General features: G+C 42.5%; 1 protein-coding gene across 2 annotated transcripts in view; it reads right to left on the bottom strand.

The window, feature by feature from the left end:
• The window catches only part of PTPN11 (protein tyrosine phosphatase non-receptor type 11), a 75,920-nt gene that overhangs the window by 24,690 nt on the left and 27,124 nt on the right, over positions 1–24,106 (bottom strand). For both annotated transcript variants that reach the window (XM_082853289.1, XM_082853290.1), the window contains exons 5-9: positions 21,962–22,078; positions 21,197–21,310; positions 3,597–3,693; positions 907–986; positions 622–780 (exon numbers count right to left, since the gene is read on the bottom strand). In XM_082853289.1, coding sequence (XP_082709415.1) covers positions 622–780; positions 907–986; positions 3,597–3,693; positions 21,197–21,310; positions 21,962–22,078 — 567 coding nt within the window. The remainder of the gene's footprint in view (positions 1–621; positions 781–906; positions 987–3,596; positions 3,694–21,196; positions 21,311–21,961; positions 22,079–24,106) is intronic.

Genomic DNA, 24,106 nt, shown 5'->3' with positions numbered 1-24,106 from the left:
ATTGGTATCCCAGGACAGGGTGGGTTGGCAGTTCATGTGTGAAGAAATAGTAAACGTTATTCAAATTTGAAGAAAACTATAAACCCACAGACCCAAGAAGCTCCATGAACCCTAAGAAGAAGAAAAAAAGAAAACTACACCAAAGTACGTCATATCAAATTTCTCCTACTCCCTTTTTTCCAGAGGGTCAGAGTAAGCTTACTGTGTTTACTCAGCTTTTTTTTTTTAAATAAATTTATTTATATTTTATTTTTGGTTGTGTTGGGTCTTCGTTGCTACCCATGGGCTTTCTCTAGTTGCGGTGAGCAGGGACTACTCTTCGTTGCGGTGCGCGGGCTTCTCATTGTGATTGCTTCTCTTGTTGTGGAGCACGGGCTCTAGGCGCGCAGGCTTCAGTAGTTGCAGCACATGGGCTCCACAACGCAGGCTAAGTAGTTGTGGCGCACAGGCTTAGCTGCTCTGCGGCACGTGGGATCTTCCTGGATCAGGGCTCGAACCCGTGTCCCCTGCATTGGCAGGCGGATTCTTAACCACTGCGCCACCAGGGAAGTCCCTATTCAGTTCTTAACATGTTCAACCTGACATGTCCAATACTTCAAAAAAGTAGAGTATATAGCATACCTTTCCTCTCTCCACTTCTTTTGTTGTCATGACAATCACTCGGGAGTTCTCTTGAAATACCATCCGCCAAAAGTCATTCACGGTGTTTTGCAGGCAGCCTTGTGTGGCAATGTAACTCTTTTTGGGCTTTGAGTTGTTGCACTTGGTTTCAAATTCAGGCTAGAAATTTAGGAAGAAAATACTTCAAACATTTGAAAACTGCTCTCAGGCCATGAGGAAGGATTTAAAATACAAAAACTGGCTAGCAATATACAGTCAGAAAACACCACGAGAAACAAAGTTTACCATGATAATGTTTGCATTGATGTAATCTGAAACAGGCTCATTGGGATCACCATCGTGTAGGACAACCCTGGTGTGATCAACTGGAAGAAAAAGAGACCATGGTCACAAAGGTACTGAGACCTCTTCAGGACAAATCAGTTCATCCTCAACGAGTCCAAGTTTTGCTCATTTCATGATAAAACAACATTAAAAACTAAATCCTAAACAATAATCTGAATATGATGCCTCATAATGCTTTCTTTAAGAGAATAAAGTAGCAATGTCAGTTCTCTGGTTTTGATAATGTACTATGGATATATAGAATATTATCATTGGGAGAAGCTGGATAAAGGGTACATGGGAGCCCTCTATATATTTTTGTAACTTCTTGTGAGTCTAAAATTATTTCAAAACAAAAGTTATTTTTGTTTTTGGGGGTTTTTTTAGAGGAAGAGTAAACTACAGGTAAATGACATGATGTCTGAGATTTGCTTCAAAACAATTCAGGGAGAGAAGAGAAGTGTATCAGAATATAGATGAATCAAGATTGGGCAGGAGTTGACAATTGTTGGAGCTGGGTGATGGGTACGTGTGGGTTCTTTATACTATTCTGTCTACTTTTGAATATATTTTAAACTCTCCATAATAAAAAGGGTGTTTTTTTAATGAAGTAGAATTAAATACAGTATCTAGACAACAGGATTCTGATGATAGTATCTACTGACCAAATTTTATACAAAAGTACATTACTGATGTTTAAAAAATCTGAGTGTTCTACCGAAGCAACGCATTTTACACTGAGAAATAGTAATAAAGTTGTATGTCTTACTAGAATAATGTTCTTTTGCTTCAGACTCCCCATCTTTAAAGAATATGATGTTAATCAGAAGAAACATCTGATTGGGATCTTTAAGGGAGGAAAGGGCAATAATATTCTATTTATCAATAGATACTGCATACCACTGTTCCCTTCATCTTTCCCTACATCCCCACATCTTACTAATGAGTACCATTTAGACCTCTTGAGCAGAAATGAAAACTTAAGACATAAAGAGGGCAATGCTTCCCCAACGTCATTAGGACCATGCTGTGGCTCAAAATGATTCTCTACAAATTCCTCATTGTCTCTCCTCAGTATTAGAAATGCCTCCACTTTCTCCCATCCTCACCTGCACACATTAAAAATATCTATATGGATGTGATATACATATACACTGTGTGTGCGCACCTATGTATACAGAAAGACTATGCCACACACACACACACACACACGCGCGCGCGCGCACACATGGGATGGGTTTACAGTATCTGACAAAATAGCTCTGGCCTGAGGAGACATTACAGCAGTGCTCTCCAATCTGATCATGCTGTCAATAAACTTCAATAATAAAGTTTTTGAACACTGAAATATATATACAATTATAGATACACACAAGCCTTTTTTTTTTTTTTGCGGTTCGCAGGCTTCTCACTGTTGTGGCCTCTCCCGTTGCGGAGCACAGGCTCCGGACACGCAGGCTCAGCGGCCATGGCTCACGGGCCCAGCCACTCTGCGGCATGTGGGGTCTTCCCGGACCAGGGCACGAACCCGTGTCCCCTGCATCGGCAGGCGGACTCTCAACCACTGCGCCACCAGGGAAGCCCCACACAAAGCTTATTTTTAAATTGGGTAAAAACATTATGCACGCTCTGCCATCAAGGTGCACATCAGATTTAAAATTTACTTTCTTTTTTTTTTTTTTAGATAAAAGATGTAAATCAAGAGATGTTCTAAATGTTCCTTCCCTGTCCCATGGCAGACTGCCTTACCCAGCCCACTCTGGAGACCCTGCATTAGAGCTCAGGGCTAAGAGCAGTGACTTTCGGGGCTCCAGTACCAGTTCTCACACTCACTCCCACTTGTGACCTTGCTAAAATGGTCCCTAAAATGGGGATAATAAGAACTCCTGCTTTGTGTGCATGGGATACGGATTAAGTGAGATATGGACTCAGAGTCTGGCACAGAGACAGCACTCAGGGGAGGTGAGCTATCACAACTGTGTGATGGCATTTCTGGGACCCTCACCCAAGGCCTACATCCTTCTGGGCCTCTTTTTCACTACAGTTCAACTCAGGCTCTACCTGGCAGCACCTGGGTGTTAAAGGAGGTACTGCTTTATGCATATCACAAGGTCTGCTTCTGAGCAAAGCATAGGTATGCACCTGAATCTCCAGTAATTCGAGCTCAAGGGATGAGGGATGTCGGAAAAGATGAAGGGAACAGTTGGAAGAACCCCCAGGAGGAGCTCGTCTGTTCCCCAGATGAGGGAACAGAGCCCCAGAAAGGAGGCGTGCTGTCCCCAAGACCCAAGGGCTGGACGCTGCAAAGCAAGGACACAAGCCTGGGACCCTTGAGCCTGACGGTGAGACCCTGGGAGATGGCAAGCCTTGAGATGATCTCTCCTACGCAGACAAAATTAATTAATAGAAGGAAACAACCACACACTAAGCCTCCCAGTGGCAATTTTACTCCGTAATCAACATCACAGGAACTCAGTGAATGAGGCCATCCATCCCCAAAACAACTGATTATTTTGGAAACTACTTACAATTAAAAGAAGCTAAGGCCTTGGATCTGCTGAGAAAGCACATGGCCCCCAGAAAAGTTACTGAGACACTGGGAATCAAAACCTCCAAGAATGACTATTATGGAGAAATACATTGATACTTACAGGGCAGGATGTTTTTATATCTATTTTTGTTTTTATTCTCTTGCCTCTGACCCTCTTTTCTGCTGTAGAGAAGTTTGCATTCCTGTTGTTGTAGTGTCTAGAGAGAAACAAAAGTAAATATTATTATGCACCAAAAGCTTCAAAAAAAAAAAAGCTTGACCCAGCACTTCCACTTCAGGGAATTTTTCCTAGGAAATGTTCCAGAGTCGTGGGCAATAGCTACAAGAAAGCTCACCTTAATGCTATATCAAGAGTGGCAGGAACACTGGAAACAACATAAATGTCCAACCAGAAAGGACTGCCTAAATAAACACTTCCGTTCATTCATACAAAAGATGTTCTACAGACGTTTAAAAGATATCCTAGGAGAATATTTAATGCCTTGGAATGATGATCAGAGTAAGTATTAACTGAAAAGCAGCTCAAACTTCCAAAACAGTGTCTTACATAAGCCCATATGTCTGCATGCACCTGTGTATATAAGAAATGGCAGAAGGATGTACACCAAAAAAGTAACGGGGATTATTTTTTTGAGAGCAGTGGGATTATTCTTTTTCTTTTCTTTCTTTTTCTTTTTTAACTGTTTTTTGCCTAAATTTGCTACAATAAATAAATATTTATAAGAAGAGAAACCTTTTAAAATAACAATTATTAAGAATGAAAGCCAGTGAGCATTGGTAGACAGCATCCAAATAATACATATGATCCATGTTCTTGAGGATTTTATGATCTGCCTTTTACCATTGATTGATTCAGAGCAAGCTGAAAGTCAGTTCTCAAATTTGGATCCTGGGGGACAGTAGAAGTAGTTCTGGTACCACTAGATCATGGGCATGCAAGCTTTGTTAGCAAGGCTTTGGAGTCCTCCTATGCCTCAAACCCATGTCAGTGCCCTGGGCAGCCAGCCTGCGTCTGCACAGACACCCGCTCTCCTATGCTCTGAGGGGAGGGGGCCCCTATCCTCTACCGCAGCCAGAGACGGAGGAGGAGAACTCTCGGGCTCCCAAAGCGAGGGGTCAGGAAGGACACCTCTGCAGGTAAAGGAGGTGGGGAATGTGATCAGGGCAAGAGCCTAAACTAGGCAGCCACAGTGGAGCTGGCCCCAGGGGAAGAGAGGACGTGGGGAAGTGCTGAGAAGCACCAGCTGCAGAAACAGACAGGAAGGTGGACAAGCTAGGCTGAAGTATTTTCAAGGGGTAGGTTTCATTTTCAAAATTACCCCAAGTGCCGCTTCAAGGGACCCTTGGTTTCAAACAAGTCTAATTTGAATGGGAAATCACAAATGGGGCAAATCAAGAAAGTGAAAGGAAGACTAAAAAAGGGGGGGGAAGTGTGTTATATATATTTGTAATATATTTATATACGCTAAAATGATTTTCCCTTAGAGATTTCTATACAAGGAGAGGCAGGGTCAGTATTTCGTAACACAGCAGTCCTGTTAGATTTCCATTTCATTTATCTGAATTTCACAGACAGGTAGGAAAGTCAGGAGTTTAAATTGCTAGTTTGACTCTCAGTTTCAAAATGCAATATTTGGCCTTGACACTCAGCTCATAACCAAAGTGTTCAGCCAGTGGAAACCTGGACAGAAATAAAATACAATGTATGCAGAACTCTGACCATCAAACGGTCACTCAAAATTCTTAAATGAGGTCACTTTAAGTAATTACAGCCCTTTGCCTTCTTGGAGCTGGCATTTCCTCTCAACTGTGAGCCAGCCTTACCGTGCAATATTGCTGTGTTAGGAAGAAAGTTTGATCTTGATTATTAGACATTAAGGTGAGGTTCAAACACTATGAACTGAATCAATCACTTAAACATCAACCAAGTGAAGAGAAACAACATCAACAAAAGCTACAATGGGGTGGAGGGAGGGCGGGACACATACTAGGAAATAACTAGGTGCTTGATTCAAAACAAACTTGACAGCAAAGCATTCAAGTGTTCACTTATGAAACAAACTTCAAGTGATGCTTCACTTGTGGAGGGCACACTGCCAGAGCAATCTCTAGAAAAGGCAGATTTCACCCAGGTCTGCCCTGTTTAATCACCTTCAGTTTCTCCCTCTGCCTTCAAGATCAAATGCACGCTTTTCAGAACAACTCAGGAAACCTTCTCTGAGCTAATGGAGGCCTGCCTCTAACCTCAGCTTCTGCTTCGCCAAGTTACTATCCTGTCCGTGCCTCAGTGTCCTCAAGTGTAAAGTGGGGCTAATCCTAATTACCTACCCCATAGGGTTGGTGGTAAGAGTTAAGGCGCACTGTCTACACTATAGCCACGCCAAATATACACAAGGGTCTTGAACTCACCATGTTTCTTCAGGCCTTCATGTTTTTATCCATGCCATCCCCTCTGCCTAGAATTCCCTTTCTCTGCCTTGAGTACCTATGAATGGTTACATTTTACTTACTCATTAGGACCCACCCCAAATACCTCCTCCTCTGGGAAGCTCTCCTGACCCACTCAGCACGACCTCCCTGTGGCTCACAATACCAGTTCAAGGGCTGCAGCACCTCCCTCCGTGAGTACGCTCGTCACTCTGAATCCCAGCTACGTTTTTACAATCTTGTCTCTTCTATTAGAGAGCATGGACCACCCCTGTTTGCCTGCAAACAGCACAGCATCCAGCACAAAGTAGGCACTCAAAATGTATCCGCTGAATGAACAAATAAATACAGAAGGGGGTGGAGGGAGACATACAAACCACAGACCATCACGGCGATGGCCTCGGCACTACAGGGCCCACACTCAGCATCCCATGCTGACACTGCCGGCCTGGCCTTCAACATAAAGAAAAACCACGTAGGCAAAATATTAAAACAGCATTTCCCGATCTTTAGTCATTTGAAAAGCATCTTCAAGATGCTGTGCCATCTCAGCACATCACCTGTTATATCAATTGTTTTCTTAAATTAACAGCCTCTTTTTTCCCCTTCAGAAAATGTATTTCAAAAGGAAACTGCATATTACTAGCACACATGAAAACCAGTATCACTTGCCATATATGGAAGGTAACCAGAAAAAGGAATATAATAAAAACAAAATATTGTCAAATTCTACCTGGATACTGTAGCATGCCTGAGACTCTGTAAAGGAAAAGGGACACTGGCAGGTGTTAGAGGCAGGTGTTAGAGGCAGGTGTTAGAGGCATACTAAAACTGTACTCAGACCTTCTCCTAAGCCACGTCAAAAGGAATGGGTAAGGGTTAAAAAGGAGAAAAACCTTCCTCATCCGCTAATTCGATCTTGCTGTAATGGGGTGCCATGGAAAATCATCTCACACACCAAGAACACTTTGCTAGAATAATCCAGAGTTCCAGGCCAGGGAAATCCTCACCAATACCCATAGCATGTTGGCTGGACCATCTACACAGCTCAGCCTCTGGCTTCCCTCATCCTGCATTAAGTTACCAATTGCATCTTCCATGCGGATTTGAGGTTTGAACAGCACACAAGTTGAGACAGTTTGGGCCCTGGAGTGTTCCAGAAAGGACAGGCCCAGAGGCCCTGTGTCCCAGGCGCAGTAGGGTGCTAATCGCCAGCGGCTGGCTGGCAGCTGTCACGGATTAGTAATGACTAACAGTGTGCCTCTCCCCCTCCAGCCCCGCTCCTTCCTCCATGCCCATTAGCCCATTCTCATCTGCGCCTGGGGCCCAAGTTGCCTGAACACATTTCATTTCCCACAGTGGAAGGCTGCCATCCATCTCGAGTGAGACTGAAAATAAAAAGAACTCAGAAGCTGTCACTTTCCGTGTTCTGCCTGCAGCGGCTCCCGACTGCACCCGAGATAATCAGCTACCGCCTGCTAAGGGGCGCTTCCTTCCCAGCAGCAGCAAGCTGATGGCCGGAAGAGGCAGGAGAATAGCCACCAAGCACTGCCCCCAGGAGTTTACAATCCCTTCAAGGTTGATCTTCCACAACCTCCCTCTCAGCTGCCCCAGGGCACCAAAAGCTGTGAATGACCTGCGGCTGAATGTCACTGTCTCTATCCCCATTCTCCACTGGGCCTGGCAGGATGCCAGTGATAAGGCGTGGGACAGGCAAGGAGAAAGCTGGGGCACAGGCTGCAAGATACCCCATTTTCCCAAGTAAAACAACCAAAGGGTTTGCAACCAAGGATGAACCCTCAGAAAGGACCAGAGGCTAGTTACAGTCACCTGATTACATGAATCAACGGTGATCAACAAATGGATTATATCAAACTTTTAAGCGTTTATAAAAGGCATGAAGAGAAAGGCAATCCCCAATCCACATCGTACATTAGGCGTGCCCAGCAGCATGACCGAGTGTGGATGGAACAGGTGTTCACAATGCAGAACGGTCCCTCACAGCTATGGCTGTTGAACATCCCCACATCCAGGTCCCCACACCTGGATCCCTGCCAGCCTCCAGCCTAAATGCCAGTAGCAGCACCCCCAGTCACCTTGATGACCGAAAGAGACCCTCACAGGCTTCCAAAGTCCTCTGATTAAAGACCACTGGAACCGGCTCTTGACCAGAATGTCACGAATGCAAGTGGAGAAACAGGATCAAAGAAAGACAGACAAACAACAAATGAATGGGCAGAGCCAGGCAGCCCCATGGGCCAGGACAGTGGCCTGAGAACCATTTGCCTGCACTGCTCTGAGCAACAGGGACAAATTGCTAAGGGAAAAAAAAATAACACCACTAACCATTAAGGCCAGACCAAACTGTACAGTATTTTTACAAACAAAGCTACAGGGACTTCCCTGGCGGTCCAGTGGTTAAGACTCCACGCTTCCACTGCAGGTGGCACAGATTTGATCCCTGGTCGGGGAGCTAAGATCCCACATGCTGCGCTAGGTGGCCACAAACAACAACAAAACAAAAAAACAAAGCTACAAGGGGAGGAGACAAGATCAACAAAATACTGGTAAGTGTTACAGCTGAGTGTTGGGAAAAAGAAGGTCCATCGTCCTGTTTTCTCAACTTTGGCGTGTGTGAAAACTTCAATAATAAAAGAACGTTTTTATAAATTACAAAAAGATAAAAATGTAAAAGCTCCTATTAACTCTCCCCTTACCCCACTCACGGCTGGTCACCTGAAGGAGAGAAAGAGGGCTGAGGACGGCTGTCAGGCAGATGGCCTCTCTGGTGGGGGCCACAAATAATAAGACAGCAGTAACCACGTAGGCAGGCGCCAGACTGGGCCTTCTTCCCGGTCTGAATGAACTTCTGTTTCCCTTCGGCATCTGCCCTCCGCACAGAGGAACACTAGAATTCTCACTCCGTCCTCTTTACTGCAAACTCTGTGGTGTTACCAGGCACCACCAGCAGGTGAAAGCCCCCGCTTCCAGATGCCACGCTGCACGGCCTGTCACCACTTCCCCACGGTGGAGTTGGGGAGGCTCGTCCCCAATGAGTCCGCAGCATCATCCAGGAGTGAAAGGGCAGCTGGAGATTCTCATCACCAGAGAAGGTCCCAACTGATGGACAAGCACTTACAAAGCACCGTGAGGGACAAAACCAACCCAAGATTTGGTTCCTTTCCAGGTGCTTGTTTGAAGTTAAGTCACCTCCTTCCTCCAACAAGGTAAAGTAGAAAAACAAATCTAGAAGACACGGTCCCCAGAGGAGAAGAGGTTCTGACATAGGAAACAGCAGCAAACAGTACAAGACAAATCTATCATTAATAATCTATGATTAAGTGTGTAATTAATTATGTGGTGTGGAATTTAGGGAGTGAGATCCATGAAAACTAAGTGAAGCAGGTTTCTGGGAGGAGGTGAGGCCTGAGGCAAGTGAGGGGCTAAGATGGGTACAAGGAAGGGAGGAAAACATCCCAGCAAGTTAGGGACATAAGCAAAGGTGGCTAAGAGGCCAGAATTAGTGGCTTCAGAGTTAGGGTGAAGGAAACTGGACAAAGGGCCTGGAAGCTGAGTTCTGTCAGTGTGGGAAATGAGGTTAGGTGGGGAGATGGGGGGCCTTGAGAACTGGGCGGGAGATCTTCAACGGCTGAGAAGCACAGCACGGTAGACTTAGAGTCAGAAGTTCTGGAAGTTCAAACCGCAGCCAACTACTTGCTAGCCACATCCTTGGGGACAACTTTCTCCCTTCTTCTGGGCTTCAGTGTCTTCATATTCAAAATGAAAATGCTATGCCTCTGGTGGGAAATCGGGAGCCACTGAAGGTTTTTGAGCAGAAGAGTGACAGGAGAAATGCTGAGAGTAGATTAGCATGAAGGGCGAATGGAAGGGCAGAGGCCGAGAGTAAAAGGGCAGCTGGTGTCTTGTGAGGCGATGAGAGCCTGCACCCCTGGCATCAGGCGAGACTCCTGTCTCTGCTGCTGCCCACCTGGGCAGTCCTGGGCAGGTGCCTTGATCTCTCAGAGCACCCAGGGACACAAGATCTACCTACCGCATAAGATCTGGGGATGCAATGAGATGATTTCCCTAGCCCAAAATGCAGCACCAAGCAGACAATAAATGCTAATTTCTTTCCTTCCTCTAAGACCACAAAGACAACTAGGAAAGAAAAATCAACCAGACCTGGTGAATGGCAAGGTATGGGAGAAAGGAGAGAAAGATGAGTTAAGGGATGCTCTGAGGATTCCAGCCTACAGGGTCAGAGAATACACAGGACAACCACCAGAGATGAGAAGTAAAAGGGGATATTTGGTCTGAAGGGGAAAATAACAAAATAACAGGTCTGGTTGTGAATGCTTGAGTTTGAAGAGCTATTACAGCCAAGAAGAAGTGTGGAAGGCACAATTCAAAAGGTAGAACCAGGGCTTCCCTGGTGGCACAGTGGTTGAGAGTCCGCCTGCCGATGCAGGGGACATGGGTTCATGCCCCGGTCTGGGAAGATCCCACATGCCGCAGAGCGGCTGCGCCCGTGAGCCATGGCCGCTGAGCCTGCGCATCCGGAGCCTGTTGCTCCGCAACGGGAGAGGCCACAACAGTGAGAGGCCCGCGTACCGCAAAAAAAAAAAAAAAAAAAAGGTAGAGCCAGAGCCCGGAAGCAACACAAACTTATCGGTAATCAGAGGAGGGTGAAAGTGGATGTGCTCCTCAGTGAAGAGCAAGTTTAAAGCAAGATAAGCAGAGGGCCCAGACCACGTCTTGGAGAACCACCAGAGTTAACTGGTTAGGAGAAGAAAAAGCAACGAACAGCAAGAAGAGCACAAGGGAGGGGAGGAAGGAATAAACCAGGCACATGCCGCTGCGGATCAGAGAAACAAGAAAATGGTGGGAATGAGGAATTGGACAGCTGTCTCAAGAGCGGCTCACGGAAGAAAGAGGCCAGAGAAAAGACTATTTTTTAATCTTAATAAGAAAGCCACTGGTGTCTTCTCAAAGTGTTACTTCAGCATACTGTGGGCTGTCACATTCCAAGGTTAAAGAAGAAAGGGGCTAAGAAGAAATGGAGGCTGCAGCACAGGCCCACAGTGTGGAAAGCAGCAAGGTTGTTCAAAGGCAAAGGGGAAGGTACAGCAGAGATGTGAAAGCACCTGGAAGCACCTTCGGTTCTTCAGTTCTCTGTAAAGATGTCAAGCATCTCCAGCAAATGAAAACAACTCTAAAGAGAAAAACCTGACACTGGAGGGGCACAGAACAAAAGCAAGGGCGGGCGGGGGGCGTGGATGGAGTGGGCTGAAAGAGAAATAGTTCAAAGGAAACAAAGGAATTTCTCCAGAATGGAGCTTGCGGAATAAAACCCTTTAGCCACTGTGATGCTCTGCCCACCAGAAGGGAGCAGCCCTTCTATCAAGCAGCCGGGAGCTCAGGCCTGGATGGAAAAACCTGGTGACAGTTCAAGGCTGCCCTCCCGGAGCATTTTTAATCATGAGGCTGGAGCCCTGGTTGGGGTAGCTGTTCAATATGGCTTTGCTTAGTCACCAAGCAGAAGATTTCCACTAGAGATCACCAGCAAGAATTATTTTTTGAGACACAGCTTTGGGTGCAGTTAAAGCCTTGCCTCCATAAAACCTAACCATCTCCAAGTAGAATTTGTGGGTTTGAAGAAAGGCACTAGCTCCTCTGTCGGTTGGCAGAGCTGCTGGTGGAATCCAGGACATCTGTGTGGCTGTCAGAGAAATGCCTGCGATGCCCGTGCAAACGGAGCACAGCTTCAGACCACGACAGGGAAGAGAGGCTTGTATAACAGAAGGAGGCTGGGCTTTAAAAAGAAAAATCCAATTACTAAGGAAAATAAGCTTTAAAGAGCTGAGAAAATAGAACCCCAGTTAAAAAGGTGTTGTGGAAGGTTTGTCTGTGTGTACTGTGGTTTTTTTTTAATCAGAAACAGAGGGTTCAAAACTAAAATCTGCCTGAAATTCATTACTGCGACCCTGAATGACATCCTTTTAAGCAAGTGTGTAGAGGGGTCTCAGAGACTAAAACGTGCATTCACCAAGCCTCAAACAGGGGCTCCAAATGAAAACTGCATGGGAATAAAGACGAACATCTCAAAGCAAAGCCTGGAACATTCCTCCACACTTTTTAAGCATCAGAAAGCTGTTCCCTATTGAATATAAGCAAAGGGTCTGAAGCCAATACAAGTCTCTCTTGCTATGGAAAACAGCTCAGATTCAACACAACACAAATACTTATTTTGTGCCTCCTGTGTGCCAGGCTCTCTGCTGGATTCTGGGGCTACAGTGAACAAAACAGGACTATCTGTCCTTGTGAGGCCCACAGACTGACCCAGACTATTTTTTTAGATAATATGCACACAGCAGACATAAAACAGCAGGATCAAAGTTTGTCTCTTTATTTTTTCACCAACAGTTTCATTTGAACAAGACCTCTATTTATTCCAACAGACCTCGTAACGCCATCTGCTTCTGTGGATTCATAGTGACAAGAAACAAACATTAAACCAATAACTACACAAATTATTCATGAATTCCAAGGATGGTAAACTCTACAAAGGAAAGGATCTGCTGCTATGTGCACATATAACAGGAATAATCAATCCAGGCATAGGGACAGGGATCAAGGAGGTTTCCCTGAGAAAATGCCAAATGACCCTGATGCTGGGAACTGAAGAGTGAAGAGACGTTAGCAAGGTGAAGTGAGGAAGGAAGAACATTCTAGTACAATCCCACCTGTAACACAATTGAATTAGCTGAAGAATCATATTCCCATTAGGTATGTAATAGGCAGTTCAAACTTTAACACGTCTAAAACGTAAGTTGATCACTTGCCCCAAAACCCATCCCTCCCAGTTTCCCCCAAAACTCATCCCTCCAAGTCTCCCCCAAACCCATTCCTTCCATTCTTCCCCCTCTAAGCAAACGGTAACTCCATCCTACTAATTAATCACTCAAGCCAAAAACTTTCACCTTATCCTGCCTCACCTCTGTCTTAACCATACAATCTGTCAACTCTACCTTCAAATACTGACAATTCTACCTTCAAAAAAGTCTCAAGTTCTCAAGCACCTCCGCTGCTGCTGCCCTGGTCAAAGCCAACATTATTTCTCTGTTCGAATTATTGCAATTTGCCTCCCTGCCCATCTCCCTGCTTCTGTCCTTCCCCTTACAGACTGTCCTCCATGTGGCAACCTGAGTGATCACCTCACTCCTGTGCTCAAAACTCTCCTTAGATTTTCCATCTTACTCCAAGTAAAAGCCAACAGCTTTACCCTGACCACAGTGCCCCGTGGGATCTGACCCCTCCGTTATGGCTCCACCTACATTTCGCTCTTGCTCACCCTTCTCTGATAGTACTGGCCTGTCCGCTGATTGTGCACCACGTGCATTAAGCACATTCCCACTTCAGGGCCTTTGCACTTGCTGTTCCCTTTGCCTGGAATGTTCTTCCTGAGGTTATCTGCATGCCTTGCTCCATTATTTCCATCAGGTCTCCACTCAAATGCCACTCTGTCAGAGAGCTCTATGTAAAATGGTGATGCCCCCATCAGCACACCCTTTTTATCTTCCCCTACTTTATTTTCTTCACAACACTTATCACCATCTCACATAATGAATACTTACCTGCTTCTTTGTTTACTCTCTGTCTCTCCCAGTTGACTCCACAAGGATAAAGACTATGACTTGTTCTCTGCTACACCCCCAGAACCTAGAACAGAGACTCCAGCATAGAGTCTGTGCTTAATAAATATTTGTTAAATGAATGAACAAATTAATCACTGCCACCACCAATGGCTACTGTTTTGGGGGAGATATTTTGGGGATGTCTGCCCAACTCCCTATAACCTTCATCTGAGAACTATTTTTCCCCAAACACAGTGGTCCATGAAGATGTCTTTGTTCTATGTGATGCTGTCCTTGGACCAGAGATGGATGGCGTCTGAGCCAGTGAAAATCGCTGAGACTTTGATACAATGACTGAAAGTTGCCAGTTTCAATATCTGAAAGGGGTAAGAAGTAAAGTTCGTAAGTCAAGAAGCAAAGAAACCTTCTGCAGGGAAAGAAGAACGAAGCAGGTGTGTGGAGAGCCGAGGTTCTGGATACAGAGGGGGCAGTGAGATGGAAGAGGAGGGTGAAGGCAAAGTCTGTCAGCCGAAGGACTATCAACAGCAAGATTTCCATCCTCAGCTTGGGTCCTGCAGTTAGATGACGTCCAGGCTCAGCTCACAGTGCCCCTTGGCAACTCAGGTCTAGAGACTCAAAAGGGAAGAACAGGCACAGAGAGGGCAGATACCCTATAAATGCAGCCATGCGATATGCCTCTCACGGTGACACACAAGGGCTGAATTCAGGTTTCGGGTAACTTGCACAACGCAGGGACAAAATTGCAGGATCAAAACCTGCCTGATCAGTTATTTAGTGTCCATCTCATTTTGACAGAACTTTACTTCATTTCAACAAATCTAGAAATACTTTCCACTTCTTTACAGTCATGGCAGAGATATGCAGGAGACAAAAGATGTTTACAGAAAAGGACAATCTCATTTTACCACAGTAAAAAAAATTGGGGAAAGAAAGGGAAAAAAATGGGGACTCTATAGGAAAAATTAAAAACTTGGGTTTGCAATGTTTTGACCATACCACATATCCTAGAAGAAAACCACCAACCTGAATTTATTTCAGGAGCAAAGGAGAAAAGAACCAAAGAGCTTCACAAGAGACTTCGTATTTTAAGATGCATCAAAATCGGAAGTAATTTGTAAGTGTCTTCTAGGGGAAAATTACCCAAAAGAACACAAAGAGTTTCACAGAAAACGAGAAGCCGGGCATACAGACAAACAAAACATAGCTATCAGGGTTTAATTATCAGTGGCATTGCAATTTAGAGCTTTGGTTCACTTTAAAGACCATCAGAACACACAGTAAGAAGGAACTGATCCCAAATTTATCACCTTCTGGGAAACAACTAAGGTACAATCACTAAAATAATTAATGCCTTGCTGTTGGATCAAACTTCAGCTTCAGAGGATTTAGATTTTAATGAGTCTCTGCTTCCACATACCTAAGTTCTTCTATAATGGTTCATTCTGTTCTCAGCCTTATTCCCCTGGCCCCAACCTTAAAGGGCAATTTTTTGAAAACTGACTGGATTTAAGAAGCAGGTACATAAGAGATCTAGAAAGCAGGCCATCAGCTATTTGGATCTAGCTTCAGTTTAAATGAAACGTTAATGCCCTGATTTAGTGCCTGACAATTTATCACCCCAGCCTGACATCTACAGAGGACTTAGTAGAGTACAGATGTGATCTTGTTTTTTTCCATTTCCCCTGAAAGCCAACTCAGTTTCCCCCCATTTTGTTGTTAATAATGTATAAAAGATGAACTGAATTTCAGATGTCACGAACTGAAACCATCAGGTCAGCGTTTAGAATCAACCTTTTTCCATGGCCAGAAAAGTCAGGCTAGGATTTCCTTCTAAGTTCTATCCTGACCCCGCCAAAGGGATCATAAAAAACTCCCTACTGCCACAAGCTGTAAGAAGGTTTGACTTTGTTTCTCTAAGCATTGCCTAAGTGAACTTAAAGAATCCACCACTGCACCAGATACCCAATTTGCTGCTGTAATTTTTTTAAAGTTCATAGTCACTTTATAGGAAAAGTGGTCTGTGCAAATGATGGCCTCAGCTATTTTGAAGTGTAACATAACAATGGGACTATATTACAAAATAGCTCACTGGGACTTCCCTGGTGGCACAGTGGTTAAGAATCTGCCTGCCAATGCAGGGGACACAGGTTCGAGCCCTGGTCCAGGAAGATGCCACATGCCGCAGAGCAACTAAGCCCGTGCGCCACAACTACTGAGCCTGTGCTCTAGAGCCCGCGAGCCACAACTACGGAAGCCCGTGCACCTAGAGCCTGTGCTCTGCAACAAGAGAAGCCACTGCAATGAGAAGCCCGCACACCGCAATGAAGAGTAGCCCCCACTCGTCGCAACTAGAGAAAGCCTGCGCTCAGCAACAAAGACCCAATGCAGCCAAAAATAAATAAATAAATAATAATTTTTTTTAAATAGCTCACTTTTTTTTTAAATTTAATTAATTTATTTATTTTTGGCTGCTTTGGGTCTTCGTTGCTGCGTCGGGCTTTCTCTAGCTGCAGCAAGCAAGGGCTACTCTTTGTTGCGGTGCGCGAGCTTCTCATTGTGGTGGCTTCTCTTGTTGCGGAGCATGGGCTCTAGGTGCCTGGGCCTCAGTAATTGTGGCACATGGGCCCAGCTACTCCGCGGCATGTGGGATCTTCCCGGACCAGGGCTCGAACCCGTGTCCCCTGCATTGGCAGGCGTATTCTTAACCACTGCACCACCAGGGAAGCCCCTAGCTCACTTCTTATATTTACCAAAAAGGTTTGATATCTTTTAATTTTAATTAAAAATACTTTTCAGACTTTAAATATGCTAACCAAAATCATGTAGGATATATAATAAAAATTAAAGATGAGTAGGGGGTTCCCTGGTGGTGTAGTTGGTTAGGTTTTGGCGCTTTCACTGCTGTGGCCTGGGTTCAATCCCTGATCAGGAACTGAGATCCTGCGAGCCACACGGCCCGGCAAAAAAAAAAAAAAAAAAAATTAAAGATGAGTAATAATCAGCACTTTTTTTTAACACAGAATATCAAAAAAATGTTAATATTAACAATAATCAGCAAAAAGAGAAAAATATGCATGCACAAGGCTATCCATTGTATCTTCTTTGTAATATATTTGGAAACTATCCAAATGCTCATCGATAGGTTGAATAAACTATGGTACATCCACACAGTGGAGTACTGTGCAGTAAAAATGAATGAAGACTATCTGTAGATACTACTGTGGAGTGATCTCCAATGTAATAAAAAAAGAAGTTGGAAAAAAGTATGTAAAATTATGCTACTATTTATCCATGAAAGGATGGGTTTTGAAATTACAGATATATATTTGCTTATACTTTTTGAAAGGTAATAATGAACTTCAAATTTTTTTTAAATGGCTATAAATATAAGGAGGAAAAGACAGGGATAGAAGATAAACTTCTTTGAATGTACTTTTTATATTTGACTTTAGAATCAAAGGCAATATTTTATATAATTGTAAATAAAATTTTATAGAAAGAAATTTCTGAAATCCAAACATAAAATGAAACAAATAACCTAGCTGTATATCCAGTTAGTATATAACCACATAGAGAAGAACTATTACAAATGAGTTGAAAGCACAGTAATTTGACTATACATCTCTGAAGGATCTACCCTAAGGATTTAAAAATAAAAGCTGGAAAAAAAATTAAACTGTTGGGCTTCCCTGGTGGCGCAGTGGTTGAGAGTCTGCCTGCCGATGCAGGGGACACGGGTTCGTGCCCAGGTCCGGGAAGATCCCACATGCCATGGAGCGGCTGGGCCCGTGCGCCATGGCCGCTGAGCCTGCGCGTCCAGAGCCTGTGCTCCGCAACGGGAGAGGCCACAACAGTGAGAGGCCCGCGTACCGCAAAAAAAAAAAAAAAAAAAATTAAACTGTTTTCAGTAATGATATTATTGGGGGTAACGGAAGTCTTACTAGTCTTGAGTCCTAAATTTGAATTGGAAGTATCATTTGGACTCATAATTTATTTCAAGAAAACAATTTTTTCTAGCTCCACCCATTGAGATGGAAATAACCAACCTGACAACAATAAACACTTCTGGCTCCCAGACTGTAGTCTCTAAATACCACTTCCCAGGAAAGGAAGAAAGAGAAGGAAGGAAGAAAGGGAGGAAAATGAGATAAAAGCTAACTCACTCCTTGGAGAAATGACTGATTCCAGTTCTGACATGGGAAATGTATTGCACTGTAACAACTTATTACACCAGAAAGTAAGGAATCTAGCAAAAACTACCAGAGTTGTATAGGAAGGAGTAGAAGCCAGCTTGCAGAAGCTCCCACTGGTCAAAGCTAAAATAATTTGAGCAAAAGAAGTGATAATAAATGCCATAGATAGAAGCACACTAAATACGTTTAAAAAATCCATTAGTACATATTGATAAAAAAAACTTTTTTTGGAGAACGCTATTTTTAAAACTACTTAGTAAACAGGAAAGAATCAAGTGTATATCCTGCCTTGGTGACAAAAAGCTTATCTTTATAGAAATATTCCAGCTAATAATGATGAATGATAAAGTTATTACACACCTTATAAGTGAATGGATCTAGGCAATAATTACCAGTTGCTGCTTAGAAAATAAAAAGAGAAGCAACAGGACATAAGCACCTCCTGACACACCATCTCATATGTAGTCTTGCCAAAGAAAAACCGGATCTAACAAAGTGTCTAGATAGATCAACTTACAAGAAATACAGGGGAGAAAGGTGTTAAAATCCACCACAGAGACACACTCAGAAAAATCCAGATCGTAAGTAACTCTCTGGACAAAGGACCTGCTTTCTCCAATAACAAAAACAGTAACAAAAAACAGGGTCCTATGGTCTGAATGTTTGTGTCTCCCCAAAATTCCTATGTTGAAATCCTGATGCCCAAGATGATGGTATTAGAAGGTGAGGCCTTTGGGAAGTGATTAGGTCAGGAGGGTGGAGCCCTCATGAATGGGATTAGTGCCCTCATACACAAGGTCCACAGAGCTCCCTCACCCCTTCTGTCAGGAGGGAATACAATGAGAAGTTGCCAATCTGGAAGAGGACCCTCACCGGACCATACTGGCACCATGATCTCAGATCCAGCCTCCAGAACTCCAGAATTTGGAGAACTCTGAGAAATATATTTCAGTTGTGTATAGCCACCCAGTCTATGGTATTTTGTTATATCAGCTGAATGGACTAATACAGAGTGAGAAGAAAAGGGAGTGGAAGAGAAAGGAAGGGAGGGGAAAGGATGGAATAGAGAGGCTGAAAGGAGAGTAAGAATATAAAGAGGCTTAAGATTTTAAAAACAGTGGGAATTCCCTGGTGGTCTTGTGGTTAGGACTCTGCACTTTCACTGTCAAGGGCCCAGGTTCGATCCCTGATTGGGGAACTAAGATCCCACAAACCTCACGGCAAAACAAAACAAAACAAAACAAGACAAAAAAAAGAGTTTAAAAAGAGAGATCCATGGGGAACTTATTTGAAAAATGATCCAACAACAAACAAATTAAAAAAAAAAAAAAGACAGCTATCCTAATTGGAACAATGACTAGCTATTTGATGAATTTTTATTATCTTTTTTTAGATGTGGTAGTAGTGTTTTGGTTAATTTTTTAAGAATTCCAGGAATACTGAAATATTTATGATATTTCATGTGATATCGGGGGTAACTGGTGAAACTGGTAATAGTACATGGGGGTTCTTTGTACAAATCTATTTTATATTCAAAATTTTTTTCATAATCAAGTGGGGAAAAAACACTTCCCAATTCAAACAATCTGCAAGTGTGTGTGTGTGTGTGTGTGTGTGTGTTATCAAGAAAATGTGAACAGTGACTGATATGTGTTAATATTAAGAAATTATTGTTAATAGTTTTAGGAGTGATAATGATATTCTGGTTATAATTTTTTTTAATGAAATAGTTACAGATGAAATAACATCTGGGATTTGCTTCAAGATAAGCCAGGGCTGGGGGAGTTAAGTGGAGTATAGTTTAAAAAGACTGGCCAGGCGCTTCCCTGATGGTGCAGTGGTTAAGAATCTGCCTGCCAATGCAGGGGACACAGGTGCGATTGCTGGTCCAGGAAGATCCCACATGCTACGGAGCAACTAAGCCCAGGTACCACAACTTTTGAACCTGTGCTCTAGAGCCCGTGCTCCACAACAAGAGATGCCACCGCAACGAGAAGCCCGCACACCTCAACAAATAGTAGCCCCTGCTCGCCACAACTAGAGAAAGCCCATGCGCAGCAACGAAGACCCAATGCCGCCAAAAATAAATTAATTAATTAATTAAATTAATTTATAAAAAATAAAAAGACTGGCCAGATATCAACAATTGTTAATGCTGAGTGATAGGTATATATTGCTATAATTATACAATTCACTCTGCTTCTGTATATATTTGAAATTTTGCATAATAAAAAGTTTTTAAAAATAGGCTTTTCATTCAAATTTTGATGTAAGATTTCTAAAATTTCTGTACTTATCCCTCTCTCAACTCAAAGCTCCTTAAAGACGAAACCCTGTCCATCTTGTTCACCATGGTGTCCTTGGTGACTAATCCAATGCTGGTATAAAAGAATAAATGTGAGGTCAAGTCCCTGGTTAGCAATGTTCAGCAATGACCATGACTGTTCTATTCTGTACACATCCTCAGTGCTGCAATTTAATCAATATTCGTGGTACAGAAGTTGGACAATTTACTTAACCTCCCTGAGTCTGAGGCTCCTCGTCTGTAAAATGGAAATAATATCTCACCAAGTTGATCTGACATACTGTGGTTAAAAGGACTTCGTGTGGCCATTCATTTGTTCATTCATTCCACAAATATTTATGAATTCTAAAGTCCTACAAAAAGTATGGAATAATCATTCCCATAAACAGAGTAGTATTAATAAAATAACATAAATATTAGCTAAATGCAAATACTCATTCAACAAACATTTATGGAGTTTCTGCTGTGTACCAGGCACTGTGCTACATGCTAAGAATAACTATGAAGGTAAATATGGCACACACACAAAAAAAATTGTTTTTGACGAAGTTTTCTGTCACAGGGATGATAACGGAGAGAATAAGATTACAATGAGTTGGCAGGTGACAAACTTCAGTGCAAGAGGAACACAGCCCACTCCCACTGGGGACATTCTCCTACCCAAGCTGGTTTCAGGAAAGAAATCAGTTCCCTTAACCTCTCAAAGATATAAATTTCAACTCCCAGATTAAAGCCACCATGAGATAACTGTCTTTCACTTATTCACTGCAGTAAAGCTATAGATTCTTTCTAAAGACCACAGCCAATGCTGGAAATCTTCCGAAGAATTAGATTCTTTTCTTTTTCTGGGGTTTTGCCAGCAGTCCAAACCAAAAGACCCAAATGGAGCTATTGGCTCATCCATGTAATATTAACTGCCAACTCCCTTCTCCCAGAACATAATGCAGCTCTATTTGAAAAAGCCCCCTCAGCAACTTGTTCCATGTCAATCAATGGCCAAATTAAGAAAAGACGCAGATCCGAGTCTTTCAGATCCAATCCCAAACATAAAACCAACTTCTCTTCCATTAAGAACAGGATTTAATAAATCATGTAAAAAAAATTTTTTTTAAAAACTTACCTCAAATTCTTCCCAAAAGCCTTGTTTGACTTTATCTGTGGTCTCAGCTAATTTGCTTAGTTCTCGAACCCGACTTTCTATTTCAGCAGCATTGATACGAGTTGTGTTGAGGGGCTAATCAAATTCAGCAGTTGGTGTGAAATGAAGAAAGTATTACAGAAAAAAGTGTTAATGCAAAAAAAAAAAAAAGACTTCTATGTTGGTGTTCATAGAGGCAAGGACAGGAAGTTCACAGTAAATGTTTTCAAATATAGTTTCACTTTCCTTTCTGTTCTTTCAGGAAATATATGTTTCTTCAATCTCCACACACTTTGCTGATATAAATTCAAACCTATTTTTCTTTATAAATAGACCACAATGTTAGAGATGGTATCATTTGCCACTAAGTAATAAGTGTGAGCTTTGAAACAACAATAACTCCAAAATGTAAAGGTATGATCACCTAAAGGTAACCAAAGGTGCATCTACAATTAAAATTTGATTAAAACTTTGCTTTAAAAACTCCATAAGGCCTTTTAGAATTACATACGGAGATAATCATGAAAATGATGTACTATCTAGAATTTGTTTCCAAATACTACAAGAAGAAGGTAGTGAGTGGAGTAATAAATGAAACAAGATTTGATGAGTTGATCGTAATTGAAGCTGGGTGATGGGTACATGGAGGTTCACGATACTATTCTACTTCTGTCTGTTTGGAATATTCTATGTTCAGACTTCTTAAACTCTATAAGGAGGGGGAGTTTAGCTTTCCAAAATGCTTACCTGCTTGAGTTGTAGTACTGTGCCCAATGTTTCTACCATAGGATTCTTCTTGTAATGCTCCACGAGATCTGTCAAAGAGTCAAACCGTTCTCCTCCACCAACATCATATTTCAGTTCCTTTCAAGACAAAAAAAAAAATTATGTTCATGACCTTTATGTTAAATTACTGTTTTTCCCAACTCAAGTACAGAGACTAACTCTCCCCCAATAATGGAAAGATTGAAGAGCTGTAAGAGCACAAAGAAAGGGAAGCAACAAAGATGATGAAAATGGAGAAGCAGATCCAATGTAAAAGAGTTCATTGTGAGGTGTGAGAAGCTCTAAATAAGTATCCAACATTAACTAGGCCACAAAAAAGTTTCTCCCTCATAGGTTAACTAAATAGTTAGAAAAAAAAAAAAGAAAAACCATATTTACTATTTACTTATACTCTAGGCTAAGTGACTACACACAAGGCTGCTGAACAGAAGATAAATAACTACTCTCTGAAACACAACAAGCTCTAAGCCTGGTGAGGCAGCACTGAAGTCCAATATACAAGCCTTTACTTTCATCTTCTAATGAAAATTTAAAAGGGAAATTATAAACAGAGACCAGGAAATTTTTTCTGACAAGGAGACCAGAATAGGCTGTTTCAGGAAAACAACAGGAAAATGGTTAAACTTAGAAAATACAAAACCCTAGAAATGATACATGAAGATATTTGGGTATGACCTTTTATTTAAAAATAAATCGAGTGAGGGGGGAAGAAGCACTTTCAGAATGACAGAGTAAGGACCTCTGAAAATCTGCTCTTTCACAAAAGTAACAAGAACCCTGGCAAAAATTGTCATCAACTTTTTCAGAACTCTGAAAATTAACCAATAAAGTTCAAGGAGCATTTATTCAAGAAAAAGATTGGACCTTGATGAGAACAACAAATTGTGGCCTTTTAACTTGCCCTATTCCCACCTACCTCTCCCCAGCTTCTTGGTAGCCTTGAAAACCAATAGCCTCATAACCACAGTAGCTGTGAAAACAAAGCAGCTTAGCATAACTGGAGTAGACAGATGGATTTGGAGCTCTTTCCAGACCTATCCCTAGACAATTATCACTGTCTGATCTGTTTAGCAGCTCCCTGGGAAAGCCTTATTTTCAGAGCTTGTCTTTATTTGATTGACTTACAGCTTACTCAGCTGGCCTTCAGGGGATCTCCCAAAAACAATCAGCAGCAATTGTTTAATATCACAGTGGCCTAAGGCAGCAATACCAGTCAGGGCAAATAAGAGATTGATCAAAAACTTAAAAGGAAAATCCAGACATCGTCCACAGGGGGCTCTGAAAACCTCCAACATATCCTTGAGAATCTAGAAGGACATGTGCACGTGCACATGCATGGCTGTGTGAAGTTCAGGAAAGATCCAAAAAGGCCCTAATCTTTACGTCTAGCTCATCCTGAGGTTCTGTGCAAGCAGGAAGTGAAGACTAAGGCAGAGTTTTAAGGTGCCAGAGCACTGAAGGCAGTCATGCCCCAACACACACACAGAGCCTCCCTGGCAAAGGCTGGGAGATTTAATGTTTCAAGGCATTTAAGGAAATCTCTGTTCAATCATTAACTGATCACTAAGCTACCCAAGCAAAGACTTCAGTGGCCACGCAAGACAAAGACAGGAAAGTCACTGAACACACAAACAGCAACAACAACTACAGGAACAAGAAAAAGTAGCAACAACAAATAATACTGCCTGAGAAAGGAGGGCAAAGGATTTATATTATATTATTTAAAATGCCTAGTTTCCAACAAAAACTTATGAGACATGCAAAGAAACAAGAAAATATGGTCCATACTTGGGGGTGGGGGGGAGGGTGGGAAGCATTCAACAGAAACTGTCCTTGAGAAAGCCCAGACAAAGACTTTAAACCAGCTAGTATAAATATATTCAAAGAACTAAAGGAAAGTATACATTAAAAGAAAATATGAACATGATGTCTCATCAGAGAATACCACAAAATGATAAATACATAAATGTATATAAATATTCATAGCAGCATTATTCATAATAATTAATGGGCCAAAATGCCCATTAATTTTTTAATGGATAAACAAAATGTGGTATATATCCATACAACAAAATGTTTGCCAATAAAGAGTTTACTGACACATGC

This window comes from Leucopleurus acutus (assembly GCF_964270905.1).
Source record: "Leucopleurus acutus genome assembly, chromosome: 13".
NCBI classification, from domain to species: domain Eukaryota; kingdom Metazoa; phylum Chordata; class Mammalia; order Artiodactyla; family Delphinidae; genus Leucopleurus; species Leucopleurus acutus.
The sequence above is the reverse complement of the archived record's forward strand: the minus strand, read 5'-3'. Positions and strand labels throughout refer to the sequence as shown.